This window comes from Cryptotermes secundus, unplaced genomic scaffold (assembly GCF_002891405.2).
Source record: "Cryptotermes secundus unplaced genomic scaffold, Csec_1.0 scaffold2171, whole genome shotgun sequence".
Taxonomy (NCBI): Eukaryota; Metazoa; Arthropoda; class Insecta; order Blattodea; family Kalotermitidae; genus Cryptotermes; species Cryptotermes secundus.
This window is the reverse complement of record NW_019742561.1, coordinates 120,833-136,707: the sequence shown is the minus strand read 5'-3', so window position 1 is coordinate 136,707 and position 15,875 is coordinate 120,833. Positions and strand designations below refer to the sequence as shown.

The 15,875-nt window shown below is 42.1% G+C and overlaps 1 protein-coding gene across 7 annotated transcripts in view; it reads right to left on the bottom strand.

Annotated features, from left to right (window-relative positions):
- Positions 1-15,875, bottom strand: part of LOC111873360 (kinesin-like protein KIF26B) — a 293,199-nt gene that overhangs the window by 237,625 nt on the left and 39,699 nt on the right. For all 7 annotated transcript variants that reach the window (XR_002844374.2, XR_002844375.2, XM_023868019.2 and 4 more), the window contains exon 3: positions 1,812-1,983. Coding sequence is in view for 5 of the 7 variants with exons in the window: in XM_023868019.2 (XP_023723787.1) it covers positions 1,812-1,983 (172 nt within the window). In the remaining 2 variants the exon portion in view is untranslated. The remainder of the gene's footprint in view (positions 1-1,811; positions 1,984-15,875) is intronic.

The following is a 15,875-nucleotide window of genomic DNA, read 5'->3' as shown; positions in this document are numbered from 1 at the left end:
AGCAGTTGTTGAGTCCGTGTTCATAGGTGATGAAGAATTAAAACTCAGCCTGTGTGATTTGAAGACTTTATGTGTGCTGCAGTGCAGTGACATCTGAGTGTGACAGTTATATTCTGTGCTAAAATCTGTTGCTAGGAAACGGATAGGGAAAACTGCAGAGGAACAGCAATTGTTTAGATGTTACGTAGCAACGACTAGTGTAAACAGATACAGACTTTATTTAAGTGTTATAATTCCAGTAATGTTTAAAGTGTTATAATTATTTGTAGTTACGACTAGCGAAGATCCAATAAATCGACTCACCGATCCAAACCCGCGGTTTTAGTCACTAATACACGTGACAAATGGTATTGCCACTTCGTATTCAGAGAGATTTGAAGATGGAAGCAGAAGGTTTTCTTTCCGAAATGTTGGTACGCATCTAATTACAAGGTATCGCAACCCAGAAGACCGTGTTGATCTACCCTGAATATGGAGGCATCATATACCGAACTATAAACCATCATTCAAGAAGACCATATTGTACAAAGTGCGTGGCATCACATCCCAGAGGACCCTACCTTCATTTTAAACACATCCCCAGTCATCTCAGACCATAGACCCTAAGTATAACAACCCTGTGATCCGAGATACATAGGGGCCAATTAAGATTTCCTTACTTAGCGCGAGGTACCAGTATTCCTTGTGAAGACAGAACCAATTTCAAGGTAAGCTTCAAAGAACAATTCACCCTCCAATGCACAAAGCTCGGTGATCTCCCCTGCGCGTCCTCACCCTTTCAAACAGTAGCACCATCCTTAATCACACATAATTATGATATCCACTAGCAGATCATATATAAAGCTCTCTAGAGAAGACAGCGCGCACATATAATTAGGTTCTGATTGGACTCTTCAATTATACTAATTTTCCTTCCCCGTCTTTTTAGCATATGATTTATAATGGAGGGTGGATGATTCCTTTTAATCGGAGAAAAAGGGGTGAAATCGGATGCCCAGGATCAATATCACCAGTAATATTTCCCTGGAGAATGAAGATACACATATCTGGAGAGAAGCGTCGTTTCCTGTGTCTTTCCTCTGTCCATTACGGAGCCGCTAGCTCTGATTGGCTGCTCGTGGGACCAAGAGAGGGAAATTCTGAGGCGATATCCACAACACGTCACACCTTGTGTAGCCAACTTTACAGAAGAAACATCCCTACCTTCGTTGTATGCATCCTGTTGTCTATCGTAATTGACGGTGAAAGGCTTGGCAGTCGACATAACAATATTTAACTAAATAAACAAAGGTAACTCTCTAAACAAAGAAAAAACAAACTCCGCGACGTGTAGTCCGCAAACGAACTACACCCACCGAGCGACCAACGCTTGTCGGCGAAGTTAGTGCCAACTTTAGCGGATAGAGGGTGTCGCGTGGTCAGCGCAATGGTTCCCCACGGCCGTTAATCTCGGGTTTCTAGACCGGAGCCGCTATTTACTTGAAATAGCTCCTCAATTATGTTCACAAGGCCGAGTAGACCCCGTTCCAGAGCCACTACTCTCAACAGTTGGTTTATTTTAGTGGGTACTACACGTTTCGGTTCTCGCGAAACGTCGCGTTCGCTAGTTTTCTAGAATAAAGGATGATGTGCGAAGTCCAAGAACCCAGTAATTCTGAGTCTTAGAACCCTTTAGAATCTACTTCTGTTTTGTGTAATACATTTTCGTTGTATGAAACATGTCCGGCTACGGCAGTCTTTACCTTACATTAATACATCACAAGCGTCAAAACTATTTGAAAAAACTACGTAATAGACAGTGTGTCACTTACCTTTCCGACGCCAGTGACCTCCTTGACGCCAATACGACGAAGCAGCGCCGGTGGGACAGGGGGCGGAGCCCTGCGGATAGCAGCGCTGAATCCTGTACCCGGGTCATCCTCCCCAGAAGAATGACGCTTCCGCCGATGTGGTGATGACGTCAGATTCAACTTCTGGGCAGCCCTGCACCCAAAAATTTGATCTTGTTAGGGAGGGTAATGTCTTCAATTATATTCTTCTGAACACAACGCTACTTCCAACAAGTGGAGTTTGCTGTCCATTACGACAGGTTTCGGCTCATGTGTGCCGATATTCTGTTACAATTACTCCTTCATATACAAAAACAAACTCAGTGGTTTCAGTCCGCAAGCGAACTATACCGACCTAGCGACCGCAGCTTATCGGCCAAGTTAGTGCCAACTTTAGCGGATAGAGGGTGTGGCGTGGTAAACGCACAGAATCGAACCCGAACTTCTGGATCTGTAGCTGGGCGAGCCTTGGCCTCCTCTACTACCAGTCTCCACAACCAATGCGTGCTGGCATAGGAATGGACCCACTCATGATGACCCGAGGCTGGCTGTTAGGTCTCGAAACAAAATCCTTTTTACAGGATGAGGTTGTTAGCCTCATGCCCAGCCCCCAACCTCGAGGACCAGGATATCTCTCTTAGTCTGGACTCTACCCCTTGACCTTTCCGGCATGGATGACCCTACTGGTAGTAAAACTACCGCCGGCATAGCTCTCCAGGACAAAGAGCGTGGTCAGCGCAACGGATCCCCACGGTCGTTAATCTAGGTTTTCTAGACCGGAACCGCTACTTTTCTATTCAAGTAGCTCCTTAATTATCCTCACAAGGCTGAGTGAACCCCGTTCCAGACCCACTAGTTCTCAGATAATCCGGTAGCACCGGGAATCGAACCCGGGACCTCTGGATCTGTAGCCAGGAACTCTGACCACTAGACCACAGAGGCGGTAGTGGTTTTCAGACTGCCCTTAATATTTAGAAACAGACATAGGTAATCTACAATGTAGCTGACATTCGCAAGTCGAAATATTCACCAACAATGCATTCTGTACATTAAATAATTTAAAAAATTAGCAATGCTGTGTATGTTTTCTTTTGGCTCGTCTACAGACACGCTCAGTGTAATCACAGCCAAGAAAAAGAAAACTACAAGAAGTACGAGCAGCGGAAATGGAAGAGAAAGACAAGGACAGAGACGTGGAGGATTTTCCAATTTCACACGCCTGTGCTCCTGTAACATGTAACCACACCTTCCCCACTACCCAAGGGGCACGAGGCGCTCACACCTTGAGCGGGGAGGGGCCTCTCTAATGGTCCACAGAATTCAGCGTTGCGCATAAAACGGAGACTTCTAATTCTCGTGGCCAAGACAAATCCTATAATGTTTCAAATGCCCTTACTCGGCAGAGAACAATGAATGACTTTGCTGATAATATCTGATCCTAAAATGCGTTCCATAAGTATGCTTATCATAGAAGCATGAAGGAGACTGCAAGCGGCATCTGATCCTAAAATGTGTCCCATAAGTATGCTTATCATAGAAGCATGAAGGAGACTGCAAGCAGCATATGATCCTAAAATGCGTTCCATAAGTATGCTTATCATAGAAGCATGAAGGAGACTGCAAGCGGCATCTGATCCTAAAATGGGTTCCATAAGTATGCTTATCACAGAAGCATGAACGAGACCGCAAACAGCATCTGATCCTAAAATGCGTTCCATAAGTATGCTTATCATAGAAGCATGAACGAGACTGCAAACAGCATCTGATCCTAAAATGCGTCCCATAAGTATCCTTATCATAGAAGCATGAAGGAGACATTTAACAGCATCTGACTCTAAAATGTGTCCCATAAGTATGCTTATCATACAAGCATGAAGGAGACTGCAAACAGCATCTGGTCCTAAAATGTGCCCCATAAGTATGCTTATCATAGAAGCCTGAAAGAGACTGCAAACAGCATCTGATCCCAAAATGTGTCCTATAGGCATGGACTGATCTGGCGGTCTATTGTGAACACGGTACTGAAACTTCGGAATCCGTAAAGTGCTGTTAACTACTTTACTGCCATTAAGTTCATCATCATGCCTGGATTTTAAAGAAATCGGACTGGAGGGTACGGAGTGGATTCATCTGGCATAGGATAGGGATTAATGGTGGGAACAATGTGAACGCGATAATGAACCTACAGGTACCAAAACAAAAATGTTAACTGCTTTACCGACATTAAGTTGACCTGCAGGTCTGGACTTTACAGAAATCGGATGGACGGATGTGGAGTGGATTCATTTGGCATAGGATATGGATCAGTAGCTTTCTACCGCGAACATGGAAATGAATCTTTGGATACCACAAAATTCTGCCCGTTCTTTTACTGGCAATAAGTCTACAATTATACCTGGCTTTTAAAGAAATCATATGGAAGGGTGTGGAGTGGATTACTCTGGCTTAAGGTTTAAATTAGTGGCGAACAACCTTCCATATAATGATGAGTATACCCCGCCTATCTCTGGAACTACAAGGAATCTATCCCATGGAGCCAGTTAATTCAGTTCCCATATCGACTCTCTTTATGGTAAAGCTATTAACTTCTGTGAAAATACATGGACCCGTGGAACGCAGTTTGGACCCCAAAAGTCTAGTTTGAGACTTCCCCGAAGAAGCTGCTCGCAGCCTTCCAACCCCCTTCTATCAACAACGATCAATCATTTTAAGGGAGTTTTGTGAGTCAGACTTCCTTCAGAAGGTAACAGTTCCTCCTCTCTTACGCCTCTGTAATCTGTCTCGCCCCGCTGCTAGGTCGCAACAGACGTTATTTACCAGGGGCAACACCGAGAAAGGCACCTGGTGCCTCCAAATAAACATTTCTGAGCTGACACAACCATATATATTTAAAAAAAAAAAGATGTCAGTTCCACTGAACACTCAAACACAGTAAATCAGATACATACAACGCGTATCTGTATTTATGGGCCCACTGGACCGGTCCAAACAGCAGAATGGTCATAAAAATCGGAATGTTTGAACGTTATTCAAAATACAATATGATTCTAAATTGCTGTCGGGGTTTCCGTGGCCTATAATTTTCAAACCAGAAACAATAAAATAAAACTGCTTATGGAATATTAAAGTGTATCTCAACAAGTTTTATTTAGCACCCTGCAGCATTGATTCTATAAGTAATAAAACTTTTTGGGTTACGCTTCCATATTCCGTAAGCTGTTCTATTTTGTTATTTCCAGTTTGAAAACCATAGGCGATGGAAATCCCGATAATAATTAAGAATCACTCTCTACTGTTTGCTCATATGTATATCGCTGGGTCCATATGCTTCGGATTACTATACATTCAAGCAGAGATGCGTTTTCTCGGTTCAATTCTCTATGCTCTTCACAACGCGGCGCCAACATCCTCAGTCTTGCAACAGCAACGTAATACCGTCGCATTCATTGTTAATAAGTTTCACATAGTTTTTTGGTACGTAACGCACTGACGGGTCACCCAAGTAACTTTACAGTCTTTACCTACACGTTGTCCGCTACATCAGCGCTGCCAAACGGAGAAGTTTATTTGTAAAAAACGAAATACAAAGCCTAACATTATAAAGTTTCCATATATTCATTTCAAGAAAGATCGAAAGCCTAATTTTACGTGGTTCTTAGATGTTTAAAAACAAAAAAACATACTTTATAATATGTCTAGATATTTAAAAAAAATGACAGCCTAACTTTCGAAGGTTTTTATTTATTTCTAAAAAAAAAACAGATCCAAAAATCCTTCCTTACGCGATTTTTAGATATTTATTTAAAAAACAAACGTGAAGTCATAAATTTACAAGGTTTGCAGATACTTATTTTAAGAAAACAAATTCGAATGTCCAACTTTAAAAGGTTTTAAAGATATTTCACTATCTCCCAGCTGTTTCGAAAGAACGCAGCGTTTTCACCTTCACAATCAGTGTGTAAGCAAAGTAAACCGAGGGCTCTGATCGGGGCTTGTTTGGTTTACTCTTTGACCCTGAAAATGGAGATATTATGTTCCTCCGAAATGTCGCGGAACATCTACCGGACTACGCGTTGTCACATCCCAAGTTACGGTTAGGGAACAGGAACTTTAACACATTTTCTCTCTCCTGAACCCTTTTCTGAGTTCCCACAGCTACAATCTCACATTTCTAATTCCTATCCATCTCTTCGCCTCAAACATAATTCTTTCTCTCACCCATCGTATTCCTTCATGGTTTTTATTACTTATTCCTAACAAAATTCCTATACGGAAAGCAAATACATTCTCTGCGTCACTGAGGTAAAATGGAAGCTTGGTTTAAATTAAGAACTTTACAATCCTTTCTATTTGATTCGTTACGAAGTTGAAAAGATTTGTTATGAATGCCTTCTATGGATTTTGTGTTATTACATTTCTCAGGAGCAAACTCCACAGCTCCTGCAATTACAACTTGGAATGCAAAACGATAATCATGTGACGTGATCATTAAAACAGAAGCAGCGTGTTATGCGTCGCTATTAAGTGATACTAATGGAGCTCAACAAATAAACTGCTGCAAAGATATTGACACAAACTTTCTCATATACGAAGAAAGCAGTCTTCTGGGATGTGGCACCGTGTAGACATGGTGTTAACCGACGTTTCGGAAGAAAGTATCGCACATCTACACGGTGCCACATCCCAGAAGACTGCTTTCTTCATAGTCACCGCCGTGAAAACCTCAAATCTTTCTCACATACGCTTGGCAGGTTTGGGCCTAAGGAAAATATGTCAGATATATCCCTTACAAAAGTAAATAATGTTTCAGCCGACACAGACTAAACTAAAAAACTAAACTCCGTGACTTGAGTCCGCAAGCGAACTACACCGACCGAGCGAAGTTAGTGCTAACTTGGCCAAGGCCCTGAACAAAATGGCCCAGTTACTCCTTCATATAGGGCTGAATATAAATATTATTAAACTACTCTCTACAGCTTCAAACAGAAAACAAATCCAACAGAGACACAATTTACATAGCCCCATATGAAAACTTTATCTAACACTGTGAAGTAACAAAAACTCTACGCTTTAATGGCAGAGGGTTGATGATCTAACGGGCGGTCTATCCCCAGATCTGCTCCATCACAGAGGTAAACTGGCTTATCTCTTCTGTCACGTGATGTGCATATGCTGCCATCTATCGATGCATTGCGCGCTGGTTGTGTATTGGAGAGTGCGTTATATATTTGCTTATTTATTTATGGTTCATTAAAAGGGGGACACTGAAGTGAAACTTCGGCGCTTTCGTTATAAAATCCGATTTTGTGTTTATAGCAAAAACATCAAAGCCAATGGATTAATGAAAATCTCCATTAAATTTGAGCCTCCAAAGTCCGATCAAACAGTTGATTCAGTAGCCATTTTTAAAAACCAGTGAATTTCTGCATAAAACAAATGCATACTTCAGAAATAAATTTTGGAATTTTTCGTTGGGGAAAAAAATAACTGCGATTTCATGTCTAGTAAAAGATAGAAAAAAATGACCTAATGAGATTTTCATGAAATTTAAGCCTCTAACGCCCCTTCAAACAGCTCGTCTGACCACCATTTTAAAAAGTTGCGTGTTCATGCATATAAGCAGTCACACTCCTGTGTTCAGCTCTTTTCTGCCTGTGCCTTTGGTTCATTTCCATACACTAAAAATATATACAGTCCCATAATAACTGTACTCCATGCAACACATTTCTACTAGTTGTTCACCACTACTTTAAATTAATATAATTTAGAACGAAAAAGAAGACCGTTTCTAGTTCTACGCATATTTTTTAACGTGTTATTAAAAATAAACCGATAAATATGAAAACAAAATCACACTAACCTTTGTTCATGATAATGTGAAAGGTACAAACCAAAATTTCTTTCACAAATTTTAATTTTGAAACTGCAAAATTTTCTTCGAAATTTTGGTAATAACTCCGGAATGTGTGGGTCATTCGAAACAAAATTTTATGAGAGACCCACGTTCAGCAGATCACTGTACAACACTTCCAATTTCTATCTTGAATAAAAAAAAAACTTAAATTAGATATCAGATTTAAGGTTTTCACAGCGGTGAATGTGGTGTGGCGTAGAGCTTGTTAGCCGACGTTTCGGAGGAATGTATCGCTTCCAACTTCATAGCAGAAAAATCCGCGATCGAGAAACCAGCGTCAGCAGGTGGTTACAGTCTGCAGTCTACCATGAAGCTGGAGGCGATACGTTCCTCCGAAACGTCGGCTCACAAGTTCTACACCGCGCTACATCCCAGAATTCTTCAACTTAACTTACACTTCGGACTCCACTTTACTTCGTAATCTGTAACGTAAAAGGGGTGACAAAACAGTGACTCGCGACTCGCATGAGGCTCCTTGCAACTGTCTGTATCACTGGCAATTAATCATTCATCAAACTTTTTTTTACTCCTTGGCACTACAGCCCCAGTGGGCCTAGGCCTATCTCCATGAACTTCTCCGTTCACTTCGGTTTTTCTAGATCTTACACGTTCGGTAGGACTCCTTGGGCGGGTGAACCACACAAACTAAACAGCCATGCCCTGAGTGGGATTCGAACCATGATCCCGGTTTCAAAGCGAGCGAAGACAGTACATGCCTTAGACCGCTCGGCTACCGTGACCGGCATTCATCAATCTTACCGTTATGCAATCCAGACAGCAATAGTATCATAAAATAGCCGACAATAAGTAGCACAGTTACTGACATCATCATCAAATAAACAATAAATAAAAGAAGGAAACACAGATACGATGCATGCGCGGCGCAGAAAACTGTTCTATCAGGAATATATTCACAGCGAAACCACCAATATCATATACTTAACGATTACCCAAGGTAAAACAGAATTGAGAAGAACTGCATTTATATATTGACACGGCCGTGAAACAAACCATAAAGGACAGCTCCACGTCCGCCCAATAACCGCAGAGTTATTGTACCAATCTAAATTCGCGGCCAGATTCAGGATGAGAACTGACATTCTCACAAGAATTTGACAAACTCTGTATAACACATCTTCAGGTATAAGCGAAGGGGCTCGTATTTCAGAGCACCGCTAAAACTACTGACAAAGGGACCCTCCAGTCCCGTCGTTATGGCAAAGTTACCGACATGAACGTGTCTGGACTATATTATGCTACCTATTCAACCGACTGAGGCGAGCAGTGTCACATAGCCCACAATTATAACGAACACAGTCTTACAGGATCTGGCAGAAGTTTGATTTGATCTTCTGGATCGAAGAATGACGTAAACATCCTGGTCATTATAAGAGGGACAGTCAGTAAATAGGTCAAAAACTGAAGTAAAGCAGTTGCCATGGACCTAGTACGTCTTCTATCTGTATCACTAGGTAGCAGCACAGCCCAGCTTCATGACAGTCTATATATCAGACGCGCATGCGCATATTCAAAGGCTGGTTTTAGTAGTCAAAATGGCGAATGTGCTTGATGAGTGTACTATCGGAAAGTAGTGATTTGTCTGTGCGTTTTTTTTTGTGGACAAAATAACTCAATATAGAGAACTTTCATAAAGAAGTGTCTCCACTTTACGGTCGGAAGTGTTTGTCGTGTAAAGCTGTTTACATCTTGGTCGGAAATTCTCTCAAGGACGTTCGAAAGCAGCAGATGATGCCCAACCGGGGGTGGAATTGGATGACACAACGCTCAAGACTTCTATGCTGCAGATTTCGACGCACTGGCAAAGTGATGGGACAAGGGTATCAATGTTGAAGGATATGTCTAGAAATGTTTCTTCCTGGTTCGAGGATCATATGTTTTACGTTTTATATCCATTTATGGCCCATTTACTGACTCTCTCTCGTAGTAGTATCATTCGATATTACATTCTGAGCTACTGAGAGCGTCGTTAAATAAACAACCTATAAATAAATAGAAATCTGACACTGGTACCTATCGTAGCCAGATGAATCTAGTACATAATTACATCCCGTATCTTAAGATCCATTTTAATATTATTCTCCCATATGGTTTCAAATATCACAAATCCTTTCTATTCTACAGGTTTACAGAGTATAGGTATTTGTTTGCATCATCATTTCCGTGCGTGTGATACTGTTCCGCTAATCTAACGCTCCTGGTCTTATCAGTAATATATGTTGTCGAATAATGAGGTTCCTTAACCTCAAAATAACAGTGGTAACCATATGCACTACCCAATTCGACGATCTAAAACTTTGCACTTCGCACAAGTGTGATTATCATGCTAAACAGCATTAACCGGTTGATCCATCTAACTGAGAAGCAGTGTGTCTTCCTGTGAGGTACGAACTGAATTCTTATATAAACAATATTTCGATGAATTTAATGAGAATATTTTGATGGAGAAGTAGACGTGTTTCTCGTCAGAACTAAGATCTGATACAGATCACTGTTGCACGTAGGGTTGTGAGAGGGTTGGAGTAGGGGAGAAAGGGTAGGTAGCGCAACATGAACACATTTAAGGCAGCATGCAAGATGGCGGCGTTGATATCGTAGTTACAACGTGATGGATTGCTCGGGCTTGCCTTCCTATTGTGGTCTGGGTGTCGTCCGGCCTGTGGCACGCCACCCCACACGACCTCATAACTGTCACAGACTCACATTATCACTCCTGTGACACTGAATTCATTGCCTTTATTATACTCAAAACGCTTCCCTTGTGTGAGTCTGTGTATGTTATTTAAGCGAAAGGAAAGTAAATATAAACATGTGAAGTAGTAATATAATATTAGAATCACCCTGTATATAGAAAAAAGCTATGTATTTCACAGACTCTAGATCGACTCTCTGAAAATATACCTAAGTCGTGGTTCTCACAATAGTTATTATGGAGATTATTATCGTCTGTGATGTGACGCCGTGTAGTCAGGTGGAATTTCTTTGATGATTCGGAGGTACGTATTGCGTTCATTTTCAGGGACGATGAATAAGCCAACCGAGTATTAATACTGTGTTCCGAAGATACGTTAGAAGCGGTAGGTTCCTCCGAAATGTTGAGAATTCTTTCAGACTACACAGGGTCTTAAACCTCTTCATGCGCGAATAGTATATTAGCCCAAGTCAGATAAATGTTGTTCTTCTGAACCGTACAGGCAGTTCCTAAAGTGGCTTTCCCATCGTACGCCTGCGTATCCCTCCCCTGCCCCAAACTACACCGAAAACACAAGTGGCCCAAAAGTCAGTTAAATGGTTAGTAAGATGTACGATAATTGATTCATTATTTAATGAAATTACAAATAAAAATGTCCGACCTGAGATCTCTCATGTTCAGTGCACAACTCAGAACATTGTGACACCGGTCTACAAACTGAATGGAAGGTTAACATCTGAACATTTCAGTTAATACAAGAGAATTTCCGGGTAAACTGACTTTCGGGCCACTCTGTAGAAGCAGATCAGTTTCAGTAAATGCTGATGTTATTGATACATATACAGACAATTATTATTTATTGGTAGAATTCTATTTGTGTGTGTGTGTACAATTTAGCATTGACATTAGCGAATTCGGGTACTCAGAGTAACGAATTATCTATGCATGAACATAAGTTATGTATAAAGTTATGAACAGTACATTACTTCAATGTATCGTGTCTATTCCGTGAATATAAGTGATATTTTGATTAGGATATACAATGTGTAGTAGAGTGTGTAAACGAGAGGTTTCACGATTAACTATTTGTCGGTGTTATTCGTTGGAGATGGCGATATGTAGAGCTCGACAGGAACAGAGCAAAAGGCGGAGGAAATTAACAATACGAACACACACATAACATTATGAGAATCGGCTATATTAAGATCTCCAGAGTAAGCAAATAAAGGGAACGTGATGACAAGGGCTGGGATTTTGATGACATGTCATCTTTTTTTTCCTTGTATCCTATGCGATGCTCTTAAATATATAAATCTCGGATATGAGCTGCTGGTTACAGAAATGTAAATTTTATAGGTATTTTTTTTTGTAATTTTTTGACATTTTTAGGTTTAAGGTTATTTTTTTCATTTTGGGTGTAATTTTTTCGTAAATTTTTGGACTTTTAAGGGTATTTCTTGTCATTTTTGGCCATTTTAGGGAATTTTTCTTCATATGTTTTCTCAAATGTGAATCACATGGCAACCGAAGCGTTCTTTCTTTTCTCCTTTAGGTCATTTTTCTGAATTTCTTCGGTGATTTTGTAGGTCATTTTTTTAATATTTTCAGGTCATCAAAATCCGGGCCCTGCATATTACATTTTTGGGTCATTTTTCTGGATTTCTTCGGTCATTTTATAGGTCATTTTTAAGTACTTTCACGTCATCAAAATCCGGGTCCTTGTGATGACCTCGGACGAGAGGTGGCTACATCTCAAACAGCGGCTCCTGAATATGGTCAGGCTCCCATTGCGTCACAAAGTTTCTTGCCACACACTGTATAAAAATAGAATAAAACATTTCCAACAACCTAAGCATTTTATTTACCGCGAGTAGGGAAATATTATGCTGACAGTGCTGCAATTCCAGAGATGTAAGGGCAAGTCGTGTCGCTTCTACCTCACAAACCCCGCCATTCTACAAAAAAAAAGAATTTCAGAATTGTAGTCCAGGTTAGCTCGCAGTCTCACGCGAGTCTAGAGGCATTCATCCATCACTTTTTAGACTCAACATCCCTTCTACTTCCCTCACCCCCACCCCACCCAAAGCTTTTTATTGTTTCCATAAATTTCTTCGGCAACATGGCTGCTGCCAGAAAGTAGAGTTGTTATAACGCCAGTCTGAAAGTCCTCCAATGGATGGGCACTTGTCTCTGTGACATTTACACTGTAACGTAACATACACTGGTATATGAAAACATCTCTTCTCAGACAGGTCTCCTCGCCTCTAGCTCAGTCGGTATAGCAGGTGCTACAAGATCGACGGTCCAGGTTCAATTCCCGGTAGGGCCAAACTATCTCTTCCTCATAGCGTCTAGAACGGGTCTGAGGCTCACTCAGCCTCCTATCCGGTGGGTGACGAGGGCTGTTTCACCGGGGCAAAGTGACTGAAGCGTGAAGCTGGCGACATCTAGTGCCGACGTCAAGAATGGTGGAACTATACCTCCACTCCCACAAATGTGTTAATCCCGAAGTGCATATTAATAAGGCACAATATAGATTTGCAAAAAACTTCTATAATAACAGGTAAAGATATCCGTGAAACAGGCCGTGAAGGACCATAGGATTGTGCGACATCCAGACAACCATATTTTCTGTTCAATCGGCTCACAGATGGCGGTGAGGCTGCCAGCCTTAAACGCAGACCGCACCTTTACCACCAGGAAGGTTCCTGGAACTCATTTCTGGTAGAGGCTGAGTCTGCCCTAGAGATATAGTGCGGTTGGAAGGATTAGGTCAACTGAAAAATCCAATCACCCCATCGGGAATAGAACCCACGACCTTCTGACTTCAAGCATAGTGCCTCAACCAACGTTATCACGTGCCCCACTTCTATAATAGTTTAAAACTGTACTAAAAAAATATCGTTAATTTTCTATGTCCCTTACGTAAGTACTAAATTTCATATATTTTCTTTGATGTTTCAACAGGACGACGCCGTCATCTACGGGAAAACAATGAAGTGGCGTCTGCAGCTACCTAACTTGAGAAGTTGTATGCAAATTTTTGTGCACGATATTTAACACATTAAATAAACTAACTGACAAATTCTTACCAAGTATGAAGTGCACAGGACATGTGACAGAAACGTAACTGCTCTAAACCTTGTACTCTCAGCATAACACATCAACACCAGGCTCTTCTCTAACAGCTGTAATTGAAGCTTTCCTTTCTTATATTCCACTGCAAAAACAAAAAAAAAAAACTACCTCCGTGGGTTTAGTCCGCAAGCGAACTATACCGATCGAGCGACCGCAGCTTGTCGGCGAAGTTAGTGCCAACTTTAGCGGATAGAGGACGTCACGTGGTCAGCGCAACGGATACCTACGGCCTTCAATCTCAGCTACCTAGAGCGAAGCCGCTATTTCCTTGAATATCTCCTAAATTATCCTCACGAGGCTGAGTGGACCCCGTTCCAGACCCACTACTTCTCACAAAATCTGATGGCGCAGGGAATCGAACCAGTTGAACGCGAGGTTCTCTCAGTGGTCACTGTGTGTACCATGTTCTGACTTGCAACGTCGGGCACCTTGGCAGAAGTTCATCGACGTTTCGAAGTAACGCTCGAAGAGATAGCAAAGCAAGGAGGAGTCGGCAATGACTCCTTAGTGTCTTGCTTAGTTCAATTTCCGACCCTGAAGATGGAAGCGATACATTTCTCTGAATACTGTCGAAACCCCCAGAAGACGGCATACCTCCTTCAAAAGACGTCTGTTCTTCGTAAGCCTTCAGAAGACGCAAATAACTGATGACTGTCAGGGCTGTACTCCAATTGCAACCTCGGCATAATGCTTTTGAAGACAGGGCCTCGGACGACGGTGTAAATCACGGAAGTGGGGAGGGGGCAATAAAGGGGTTTCTTCAAGAAACGTAGAAGGAAGTCAAGAAATTGGACTAGGTATGGAAAGCTGGGGAGAGGAAAAATAGTGCGAATATGTGATAAAACGAGAAGAGAAGCGGGGGGTGACGTAACAAACAGGGTGAGGGGATGTAATGGGATGAATCTTGGGCACGCGGTAGCGTAGTTCGTTGAGGCACTCTGCTACAAGCCGGAAGATCTAGGGTTCGGTGCCTGATGAGGTCACCGAAGTTTTAAATTTTACCCAATCCTTCCAGCCGCATTATAGCCGTGGGGCTTCTTCCTGAGGGTAAAGGAGGCCGGCGCATAAACATAATGACAATCATAAACACGACAGCGAGCACAGATGAGTATGGAACAATGGTGGAATCATGATTAATTGGGGAAACCAGCAAGAAATAGAATCACAATCATAACGAATCTCGTCACCCGAAATTGAACTCGTGTCTCCTCGGTGAAAAACCACCGTCTAACCTCCTGAACTATAATAGGTCCGTTATTTTGTTTCTGAATCCATGTTACTTCACCTTTAACCTTAGCTGCGGTAGGGAGCATGGGGGGGGGGGGAGCGGGGAAACAGGCGAAGTACGTCAAATCCTGATCCGAGCAGCATCAGGTAGGTTTGTACAGGTAATTGTTTTTGCATGCTTCCATCTACAGAGATTTAAGGGCCTATCCCTTTCACACAAGTTGTAATACCCAAGTTCAACGGTCGCAAACAACGTGAGTCTTTTTGCTGCGCTGGGAAATTGGAAAGGTTGAAGCGTTTGCAAGCTCAGGATGGAGAAGAAGGTGAATCGATCCTTGTGCCCTGTCCCAGGGTCTGTAGACACTGTTCCTACTCTCATCCCTTCTCGAAAATGTCCTAAACAGTGACAAACGTCATCAGTCGATTCAGCTGCTCCAACAAGCATAACTGAAGTATTATTATCCGATGAAATTTGAGGTCCTGAAGGTCTTGACTGTAAAGTTTGGTCTTCTGGCATGCGACATACTGTTGTCTGGTGAATATTTGTTTCGGAAGAATATGCTGCCTCCATCTTCAGTGCAGAACAGGAAAATTGAACGTTTGTAGGCAGATGGAGAATCGGAACGCTTGTCAGTACTGAGCATTCAAATGTAATAATAAAAAGCAAATTACACAATAAAAAGGAAATGGTCCACTCAGCCTCGTGAGGATAACTGAGGAGCCATTTTAAGGAAATAGCGGCTCCGGTCTAGAAAAACCGAAATTAATGGCAGTGGGGATCTGTTGTCCTGACCACGCGACACCCTCTATCCGCTAAAGTTGGCACTAACTTTACCGACAAACGGCGGTCGCTACGTCGGTATAGTTCGCTTGCGGACTAACACCACGGAGTTTGGTTTGCTTCCCCTGGGCTTCGACCTTCACCTGGTGCAGTAATCTGCTTTCCCTCATCACGCGGATAGCTATGCTAGCGGAGGCATAAGCTACTGGTAGAGTCAAGAGATGAGACAAATTGCAGCCCCTGGTCCTCCAGGCTGGGGGCTAGGCCTGTGACAAC